Raw genomic sequence first — 11,423 nt, 5'->3', positions numbered from 1 at the left:
GGCATTTCTGTGCAACATCTATATGCATCTACCTTTTTACATTTGTTTAATTTAGGGTTGGATGTAAATGCTTTAGAATGTTGTAATTTTGTACATTTTGTTAAATGTGTTGCACTCCATATGCCCAAATTGCACCATTATTTTAAGATATATGTATCTAGCACTTGCAGCTTCTTGTACTTCAAGAGGCAGATAAGGGGTATTCAGGTGCAAATACATTATCGCATAGTAAGAGCAATTAGATGCATCTTAAGGGAAAGGGTTGCTTAACATGCATCTTATTTTGAAATACACTTGTCTTTGAACTATGACCCTTACCAAGAGCAAATTCAACGTCTACACATGATTGGTGTAAATTTCTGTAATGAATATATGTAATGTTTTTATTTTATTATATTGGCTTTCTATCTACTTAACAGTGGGCCAATCATTTTTTCTCATGATGCTAATATTTCCTGATGGGGACACCATTTAAACTATATACTTTGACACAAGTGCTCCTCTGCATGCTGACACTTATAGTTCCTAGTATGTACTTTTAATGGTGTCCCCATGTGGAAATATTAAGTGTTGCCACATCATAAAAATATAAATGTTGCCCAACCGGTGATGAAATATTATAATAAAATAAAAATCTTTTACATATAAACATTAAATTTGTCCCACAATTATTCATAAAATATTTTGTCCCCCGTAAGAAAATTAATAATAATTTTTGCCCCTCTACAACAAAAAACATGCTTTCTTTAAACTTCCATTGTGCCTCCTGTTATATTAACATTGACCAGATAACTCAAACAACATGCTTTTATTTCTGTTCAATCTCGGGGGCGAGTTTCTTTTGAAAAACTTGGGCAAGTTTGTGCTTAATCTCCGGCGAGTTTGACTACAGCATGGGAGGGATAGGCGTTTTAAAATCAACACAAACTGACAGATTTTGGAAAGTCAAAATTGCAAGTTAATACACTTGGCAATTTTTGCACATAAAATCGACGGTTATCTCGTTTTTTTACGACGATTTTAAATTGCTGTAAAAAAAAAAAAAAAAATCACAGCTTCATACATTTACCCCCTGGACTGAGTTTTATTTTATAATACAATACCTGGACTGAGTTTTGTTTATTTCTTGTTATTCTTGGATTCTGTTTTATTTTGCCTCCTTCCTTCTGCAACCTCAAGGCTTCACAAATTTTGCAGCTAGTGTGCTAGTTTTTGTTCTACAATAAAACCATTATAGTCTTCACCAACTACTGACTCCTTTTTGTTATAATTGCAAATTCCCAGTTACCATAACAAGTAACTGTCTGTATAATAAGTAGATCATTTATTATTTAGTATATTTGATTATCTTATGTTTAATCCATAAACTTTGTATAATTCAAATAATTCAGTAGGATAACTCTGGCAGTACTTTAGACCTGCTCATATGTAACCTCTTAAACAATTATTGTTTATAGAATTTCAGTCACGGCACATGGTATAGTTAAAGATGTATGAAATATGCCATTACAGCTTATTGCCAAATAGCATTACTGTGAGACATGAAGATATATTTCTCAATGGTCAGAGTTTAGAGGAAACAATGTTTTAAAAAAAAAAATATCCTGTACGGAGAGGAGTTAATCCTCCAGCCATCGCCAAAGAAAGACAAATCTGCAAGTCATCTATGGCTCTTGTTATTCACAGCAAAATAATGTGTTGTCTTGCTAGATAATAATGTTTCCTGATCTGGATGTAATGGTGCAATAATCTGAGTCTTACCGACGATAATTATTGGATTTGCTTTATAAGACAAACTGGTAATTATCAGTTTGCAAAAAGATCTTAAATATATGGCTGAGAGTGTCAGATACCTAGTACTATATATCACAGACTGGGTATACAATCTATAGAGAAATGATATTATAACAAAGTATTGCACATCTCATTTAACATTCAAATTAGGACTTTGGATATGAAGTCCTAAAGTTTATGATCAAACATTCACATATTCATGTTCTAACATGATAGAATATATAAAAGGAGGTAACAGTAAGCAGTTTCCAGCTGTCCGCACAGTCACCAATTTACTAAAATTATGTCTTATTGGAGATACTGTAGAAGTAATTGAGCTATTAATGCAAATGCATAAATGACTTTGTCTAGAGCAGTGATAGGCAACCCGATACATTTCAGGAGCTTCATGGCATCCAAATCTAGCCTACATTACCCTTATTCTTAGTAATTAGCTAAAATGATACAGTCAATCAAACAGAATACTATCTGTAATAACATAGCAGCAAGCATTTTAAACAAATGTTACAAGTCATAACTAAACAAATATGACAACAAATCAGGAAGGAACTTGGGACTGCAGGTATAGGCTCTGAGGGCCACCTGTTGCCCTCAATGATCTAGAGCTTGGCTTTGCTAAGACTAGCTTCAAGCACTGGATATCTGCTAATCAAACGCTGTGCTTCTCTCCGGCCAGACATCAGAGCACCATGAGTTGTAGAATAGAAGTTTCTTTCTGTAGCTTCTCCTCCAAATAGTACCTGCAAAGGCTAAAGGAAAAAAAATATTTTTACTTATTTAAAAATAATTTACATGGAAAATTATATTTTACATGTTTTTGTACTGTAGTTTAAGTTTATATCTGTCAAAAGTTCTGTTGTTCTAGAACCATTATCACTATGCTTAGTGTCTGGCCCCTCACATGTTCTAATATAATCTAGAAGCCAATAAAGCAAATCACTAACACTGTATAGTTTTTTTTGTATATAACATATTTTGTATGTTAGGCTTATCGGTATGCACATAAGCAAAATGTTAAATTTCTGTTGGGAGGGTTGCAGAGAGACTCCTCATATTTTTCTGAATGTAAGCAAGCCTAGGTAATCCAGGAAAAAGAGTGGTGAGGGTCCACGCTCTTTCAATATGTGGTGTGGTGCAGAGATTGCTGCCTGGGTGGACAAATAGGCAAAAGGAAAGTTCCAACCCTTGGATAAGTGGGAGTAGATAAAGGAAATAGTCCCCTTGGCGCAGTAGTGAACAGTGCAATATATCTGAAATGATATAATCAATCTGCAATATGCAATTTAATTGCTAGTACAAAATATTCTTTTATCCATTATTTCTATTATATCGATTGTTGATAGTGCCTATGTTTTTTACATATGTGATGGCATATTACTGTTATATAGGTTGCAACCTTTATTGAAGTATAACCCTTCATGTACTAGCAATAAAATTGCATATTGTGGATTGATTATATCAACATTTCAGTTATATTGCACTGTTCGATACTGCGCTAAGGGGGCTATTTCCTTTATCTAAGCCTAGGTAATTGAATGTGATTTAATTATGCTCTTAAATTGAAACAAGGAAAGAAAAGTATAAAATTCCTCCTAAACCAAAAATACACAGAATATGGCAAACACATATATCCATACAGGTAATTGGTAATTAAACTATTTTCTTTGAGTATTCTTGGTGTGTGATCATTTCAGGAATTGCAGTACTATAGACTCTTCAGAATTTGACAATCCAACAATATATGAAGTTAGAGTTTGCATGGAGTGCTGTGTAAGCCAATAACATTCGTGGGGATGAAAATAATCTTATATATTCAGAATATTTGCTATCCATCATAAAGCATGTCTTCTGTAATGGAATTAGGTCAATAGGTGAGCGCAGACAAAACAATTATGCTTATAAGACTTTAAGGGGGAGATTCAATTCAACACGATGTGCATCCAGAACAGTCCGCGGACACTCTCTGAGATAATGTCCAGCCTGAAATTTCCTAACACCCCACAGAGGTGCGCAGAAAAAATTAGATTACTTATTGTAAAAGGCGGCATATAACATTGAATTAAATCTCCCCCTAGAAGTCATTTATAAAGCTGAAAATAAACACACACATTCTTTCAGACACAATGGCCAAATTTTCCCACAGTGCATCTCTAGGTGCACTCCCTGATTTGACATTTTCATTTCAGAAGATGCCGTGCTCAACATTTTGCTAATTTTTGGACCGTAACAGAAATACACATCAGAAAAATTTAAATTTCAAACATCTGATAAATCAGACTACATCTCAAGATACTGTCTACATTTAGACCATACCCTCAATTAGAATGTTTCCTTATTTTTCTCCCAATATATTGTTTGACCTTCATTTGATTTTTTTTCTTGATTTTTAAATAAATCATGAAAGTAAGGGGACACTAGGCTGTCTTTGAGTTAAAAACTGAAAATGTAATCCAATGTCACATTAAATAAAGTTTGTGGGTGAATTGTAAATTACACCAGATATTGTGTAAACTTTGGTCATTTTGTGCAATTAAAAGGTGCTGCGGATGCTAGCTAAATTTTGTACATTTCCAAATGTACACTTCACCCACCCCTTTATGTTCACTGGAATATCCCACTAAATGAGATGTAATTTCCGTATTTGTTTGTTTAGGATATACTGCATTTTTCATGGAACACCCTGATCTTTTCATGTCTGGCCATCATATTGAGCAAAAATGTGTTCATCTTTCAGTTATTGCCATCAATGGGTGCTTGGCTCTGCAAAAACCAGCACCATCGAGGAAACTAGGTGACTCATGTCAAAACATATTTTATTTCTAAAATAAATACTTGTACATCTGTACAACCAGTGTTCTTCCCAGCACCTATTTCCCGGGTGCTCTACCTGGCTGTTTTTATTTGCCACCTGGTTCAGGCACTATGTGAGCACTACAGCCAGCAGCGTGTGTTAAACCACTGTCTACCAGTCTGACCAGTCCTGGCAGGTGTGAGCAATAACCTCCAACATTTTTCAATATTACTGCAAAGTATTACACTGCCCCGACCCGGCTGCTTCTTAATGTCATCCGGCTGACAAACATTTTCTTAGGAGAACACCGACACCCATAATAGCTATAAACAAAATCAACATTACCAAATAATTTTATTGACTTAATCATATTTGTTACCGTGAGAGCATCTTTGTCTGTAGGCAGTGGTTCTGCTAGAATTTCAATATCTGTTCCTGAGCTGCCCACTGCCACATAGCTGTAAGAGCCACCAGTATAAGACTGACTATACCATTTTGTGCGCAGGATGCTGACAGGAGGTGGGAGTTCAGGGTTTCCTATATGGAATAAAAAGAAGATAAGTTTTGCTATTATCATCGCTTATTTATATGATCTTGATAGATTTTCCAGTGCTACTCTTCAACAAATGGGTATTCCATAACTGAGTTATGTCTACAGGCATACTACAGTCCTGTAATTTGTATGTCTATATGTAACAAAGTCCTAAATTGGAATGAACAAGGTAATGTGCTGCACAATTCTTCTGGATTATGAAATAAGTAATTTAAGTTTAGCGAGTGACTACATTGAGGGTAGTTTAATAATTCTACCTGTTAAAACATACAGAGGAAGTGGTACTTTTTCTTACCTATCAAATTAGTGCGGCAGTTATTAAATAGAGTACATGACAAGATGCAATGGTTATCACATGTACTTAGTTTAATTTTGTGATGTTTATGTTCTCACATAAACAAGTTTATACAACATTACTAGTTGTTCTTCCACTGCCAAGCTAATCTTACAATCTGTTTTGTTTCCTTAGATATAAGGAAAGTCTAAATTAATGTTCATGTAGAGGACACTGATCTTTAAATTGAAAGTTATGTAACAGTCTCTTAAAGTTGAACTGAGATAGCACAGCTTGACACTTGATATGCCTAATGCTTTCCATTTTTATAATGGTGGTTTATGAAGTGGTTTTCTTTTTTGAGCAAAGAGCCCTATACTACACTGATAAGCTCTAACAAGAACAAACCAATATACTGAATATTAATTTTGTCTTATCAACAGCTCTGTGATATTCTGAAAGCCCACTGGGTATAGCACTGACTCAAAGGGCTGCAAATGTAATTTCTTAAAAGTATGTTCCACAGAATTGAAGCTGATCTCTCTGCATAATGTGCATTACCTGTGAACTGTCTTAGAAGAGTAGTCATTGTAGAGAGAACTTCTTTATCAGTTAATGTCTCCATAAATTCAGACTCTTCTCCAGCTATGAAACCACACAGCACATGCCCAAGTCTGGCAACAGAAAGCATAATGTGAATCTGTAATGTGAATTACAGATGCTGCCACTTGCATACCAAAGAAATACAAGTACATGCATGTAGCATACTTAACCAGTTTAGACTGTACAGTAGCAAGATAGCCAGTTTAGACTGTGCAATAGCATATACACACCATCACTATTGGTATGTATCAGGAAGGGGGTATAAAATACAATATGAGATGATGAAATAGAATATTAAATAAAAGCCCAAATAAAAGATTACATTGATAAATAGAAGTGAACATGATTGTCCCCTCAGATAAGTTTGTTTCCTTTTTTAAAACATTAAGTAGTCTAGTGGGAGGTAATTAGGTTCAGAGGACACTCTGTGAGGAAACTTAAGATATGCAGATCACAGACATCCATTGTTTTTTGATCATGTATTCCACTTCCTAATTGACTTCCTTTCAATAGGTATTGTAAGCACAATATAACCACTAGGTGTAAATTAGACAGACATATGCCTAGGTGAGACTCTTGGAGACAGAAGGCAAAACCTGAAGGCTCTCTAGGCAGGTATTTAGAAATAGTAACTTCCAAGAAAATGCCTTCATATTTTGGGAAAGCAACGTGCCATTCCGTACTGAGGGGCAAAAAACACACAAGAGGTTTAAAACTTATACCAACTATACAGGGAACAGCCGTAGTCACATGTATTTTGGGATAAGATCTGATATTGCTGTAACCCCATCATATTTGGTATTTAAATGTGCGGGAAGTTATGACTGGTTTATTGAAGGGGAAGTTATGTCTCTGGGATATATCTGAGAAAAGTTACCAAAGGTCAAAACTTTAGGAATCGTTTTGAACAAACCCTCAGTGACACCCAGGGAACATTTCCGCCCCCCAAATTAGCATCAATACTGCCCCGTGAATGCTGTCCCATTTCATTTTGCATAAAAACCTGTGCTGTGAAGGGACAAATTGTCAGCTTCTTGGGGATCAATGTAATTGAAGGACTGTCCATCTTTTCTGCCTACCCCCAGGCATACAATTATATGTAAGTGGTGCTTTGTACTTACATCCCATTTGTTTTTATAACTGTTTGCAGTTTTTTATTTGTATGTCAAATTTTATCTAAATTGTTTTTTTTTTAAATTATCTGTAAGCATTGTACCTTTTTTATATTAAACCTAACAATTTAATAGTTCTGCCCTTATTGCTCTAAACGAATCCATTGCCTGTTTAGAAGAGAGAGATTGCTTGGCTGGGGTTAACTCTTTAGAAACCAGAGTGTGAAGGGTTAAATGTTTAACTACCAGAGCACAGAGTGTGCGCAATTGGATAATTGAGTCATAGGTTTGCTACGGACCTTATACGTAGCTGGTGGCAGTTGGCGGAGAGGTGTGGAAGTGGGTGTCTTTGTTGGGAAAGGGACCAGCGAAATCTGTAGACTGAAAAAGAGGTGAGTGTGAAGTTTAGACTGGAATCCTGTGTATTCTCTTGCAGTAAGCCTCCGAGTCACATGTGTGCAGAGGGTGGTTTGTGACAGATAAAGGGGTTCAAAAGCGGTGACAAAATAGAGGTGATATATTGTGTGGTTGTTGGAATATATAAGATATTAAATCAGGGAGTAGCTAGAGGGGCTTATGCCTGACAGTATGGCTCCTGATATTCAAACTGTCCTACAAGCTGTGTCTCACTTACTGTTCAGGTGGCCCCAGAACCACAAATATAGGCAGTTTTTTCATCCAGTTTTGCTTGAGGTCTTTCTTGGGCTCAGCAAGAGAATCACCTTCCCACACTAGCTGGATAAACGAGCAGTTTGGGCCCCAAAAGGGTTTTTCAAATTCCAACAAGATCTTATTATTGGTTCCAAATCCCAAATTCTTAATTGCCTGAATTTTACTTTGTGGCAGAGGAGGGCTCAGGAAATCCATGGTTCGTTTCTTCAGGAATCCTGAAATCACACAAAACATCCATTAGGTGAATGTGAATAATATATGCCCCGTGTGCAAAAGAAAATCATATTCTTGATTTCCAACTGACAAAGACTGTCCAGTGACAGATGGATTGTAGCACTGTCCCATTGCTTGATTATATAATTTTAAAGCCCCCCCACTCACACATATAAATACATGAATCAGTTCATAGAAGATCCCATTCTATTACAAATGAAATTTTTTTTTTATAAATAAAGTGGTGAATGAGCATACGTGGTGAAGTTTCAATAAAAGTCACTACTCACTATTCTGGCCTTGTCCTAGGGGGGGGGGTTAGGAAAAGCCCTAGCACATTTCAGTGTGGAGATGGCAGTACACCCTAGAGGCTCCAGCTTACACTGGATCTATAAGTGCTGACATGCAAGGAAAAGCTATAACTAAATCCCTGATGATGTCAGTGTTATGATGTCACAGGATCTATGATTGATGGGAATTCCTTCCTTCCCTACTGGGCTATTCATAGTGCTCATTTTGAGTGCTGTGTACAAGAAAAGGATAACCAGAGAACATAAGTAACGGTTCCTGGCCACCTTTCTGGCACCCAACACTGTTATATTGAACAGACAGAAATATATGCAAGGCTGCCTTCCTGAATGGACTTAAATTTACATTTGTTAAGCTGACAGCCCATGAGGATGGGTTAATCACATATAAGCATTTTTTATACAAATATTCACTAACATACCAAATCATAGTGTTTTAATATATATTAGTGCCAGATTCTATGTAACACATTACTTTAAAGTATATGTTCGCTATTATTAAATAACAGTGAATTGTTATCGACAATGAGCTTTGATAAAACTTCATCTGGTTTGTATTATGTGAAATATGGAAAATTGTTATTTCAAAGACATCTAAATCAGTCAAAACACGGTCCCAGGGAAAGTGGGTGTGTGGGGGCGTGACCCAGCAAATCGAATCCTTTGGTCCAGCCCCAGCGATGACACAAAAGTGTAATTTTACCGCAGGGGGCAAGTAAAAACTCCCCAAGAATCGCGGCATGGAGGATTCAAATCCTCAGATGCGGAAAAATGCACTACTCTAGCAGGAGTCTGGGAGACCTACACGGAATTCAGGAGTCTCCCGGACATTCTGGGAGAGTGGGCAAGTATGATTCAATTTAGAGACTATTATAGTGACATTTATACAATACAGACAGCAATCTAGTGTCAGCTCTAAAATAAACAGATAATTATGGTGCCCTCTATAAAACAGAAAGCACTTTTGCTGTCTAATTTACAAGACTTATCCTTGTGAGCGTACTATACTAGTGACTGATATACAATAAAGACTGCATTCTATTGATCACTATACAAAACGCAGCACGTACTACTGACCACTATATAGTGACAACCCTGTTCTTGTGGTACCCTTACAATGTAGACCCCAAATCTCTAGTGGTTTTAGAATGCAAGCCTCCATCTCCATCCCCCAAATGATAGGTGGCTTTACAACGCAGACCCACAAATCTCTGGTGGCTTTAGACTGCAAGCCTCCATCTCTGGTGACAAAACAATGTAGACCCAAATAGACTACATACCCTCTTGCGGGCATTGGGGTTATTCACAAATCTAAAAGAGACCTGCAAAAGCTATCAAGGGGAATGGTTAGAGTCAAAATATGGTGTCAATTGCAAAGGGTGCACATTTTTGCTACTTATAATCTGCCAGACATAAGCAGACCAGGGCTTTTTATAAAGAATGCAAGTTAGCAGCAACAAATGCCTGTTTCAGCCCACATAAGCAAAAGTAAGATTTCCTTTTGCTGGATGAAACATTCAAATGAGTTTCAAGGTGTGCAGATGTGCATTTGTGCAAGGCATTTCCATTTCAACAGTTTTGCACAGACTATATTGTAAAGGGCAATATTTATTAACCCCATTAATTTATTTTTTCTTTTTATGCCACTTGTAATGGAGGTAAACAGACCACTACTTTCAAAAGGATATCTTTTGCACCATCTAGTTTCATTTGACAGAGGAAACATATTAATATGTGTATATAAAACATATGTAAATAAGAGGTTATTATGCAGCGATGTACAATGAGGGTATCATGATACAAATAAATTACATAAGATGACCTGAAACAGAATGTAAAGATGTCCCTGTCAGCAGAAGTGGAAAAGTGTCTCCAAGGGAGGGGAAGACAGATAAGATGGCAGAATAATAATTGCAGCTGGTGATTAGGAAAGAGAAATTCTACAAAAGTGACACATGGCCTTAGATGTTACCTTAGTGTCATGAGTTATTTGAGACACAAATTATATTCCAAGATGAGAAAAATAAAAGTTATAATTAAGTTCAATATATGCATAGTGGACAAATAGGCATATATGAGATTAAGATTTATGTGCTATAACGGGTGGTTGAGTGCCAATAGCGCCCCATGCTTTTCTCGGGATTATAAAAAACCCACGATTCAATTACATTTTTATTGCAGTGTTTTTTTTCATGAAACGGTCCTCTCGCGCTTCAGTAGAAGGTCTATTGAAAATATAGGGGTGGGTGAGAGCCTTCCGCGTTAACAGCTTTTCAATTGTTTTTTAATGCGGCGCGTTAAATAGGCCAACATGCTCTTTTATCTCGCACCTCTTTGGGGTGTGCTGAAATTCAAAAATTGGTTTAAAGTACATCAAAACCGGTAATAAGTTTAAACAATGTTACTAGGTTATTTAATTACATTTCAAAATTTAAAAAAAAGGATGAAATATATTTGGAAAAAGCATGTAAAAAAAGTATTAAAGTTTTCTTATTTCCCCTTTAAAAATAAGTTAGTAGTGCAGTCCTTTTTTTTTAAATCCAACTGACACACTTTTTTTTTTTTTTCAAAATCACTTGAGTGGACAGTGGTGAAGGACAGCTTTGTGGAGAAAGAACTGTTGGCTGAGTGATTTTTTTTGTGCAAACAACCTTCTCCTGCATTTGACTGAAGTATTTTCTGCTGGATTATCGATTATTTCCAAGGACATGTATCGTTTTGTTTGGTGTTGTTTGTCCTAAATATTAGCTAAAATAACATATAAATTAATCACTTCAACCAAAATTAAATTTAAATATAAAAAAGAAAAATGTGTTTAAAAGTAGTATAGTGTAGTGTACTTGTATGCAAATATCTCCAGAAAACTCACAAGCCAGATGCAGCAATGCAGAAGAGTCAAAAGCCAGAGCAGTCACCAAATCAGCCAACAGCTATCAGCAAATGACAGTTTGTCGATGTCTGCTTTAATTTGTTATAGTCAAGATGGCCGCGTTAAACCCTCCTCTCCACTCCCATGAAAAAACACGCTCAGACCAATCGATAGCACGGGAGGGCGTGGTTCAAACATTTGAAATTGAATTGCACTAGTTTTAACGCTGTGTTA

The 11,423-nt window shown here is 36.2% G+C and overlaps 1 protein-coding gene across 1 annotated transcript in view; it reads right to left on the bottom strand.

Moving 5' to 3' along the window:
• Nucleotides 1-1,769: 1,769 nt before the first annotated feature.
• PAOX (polyamine oxidase) overlaps nt 1,770-11,423 on the bottom strand; it is a 38,542-nt gene continuing 28,888 nt past the window's right edge. Inside the window, exons 4-7 of the mRNA XM_075217180.1 lie at nt 7,762-8,014; nt 5,974-6,086; nt 4,965-5,122; nt 1,770-2,543 (exon numbers count right to left, since the gene is read on the bottom strand). Of these exons, the coding sequence (XP_075073281.1) occupies nt 2,394-2,543; nt 4,965-5,122; nt 5,974-6,086; nt 7,762-8,014 (674 nt within the window). The 3' untranslated portion in view covers nt 1,770-2,393. The remainder of the gene's footprint in view (nt 2,544-4,964; nt 5,123-5,973; nt 6,087-7,761; nt 8,015-11,423) is intronic.

This window comes from Mixophyes fleayi, chromosome 6, assembly GCF_038048845.1.
Source record: "Mixophyes fleayi isolate aMixFle1 chromosome 6, aMixFle1.hap1, whole genome shotgun sequence".
NCBI classification, from domain to species: Eukaryota; Metazoa; Chordata; class Amphibia; order Anura; family Limnodynastidae; genus Mixophyes; species Mixophyes fleayi.
The sequence above is the reverse complement of the archived record's forward strand: the minus strand, read 5'-3'. Positions and strand labels throughout refer to the sequence as shown.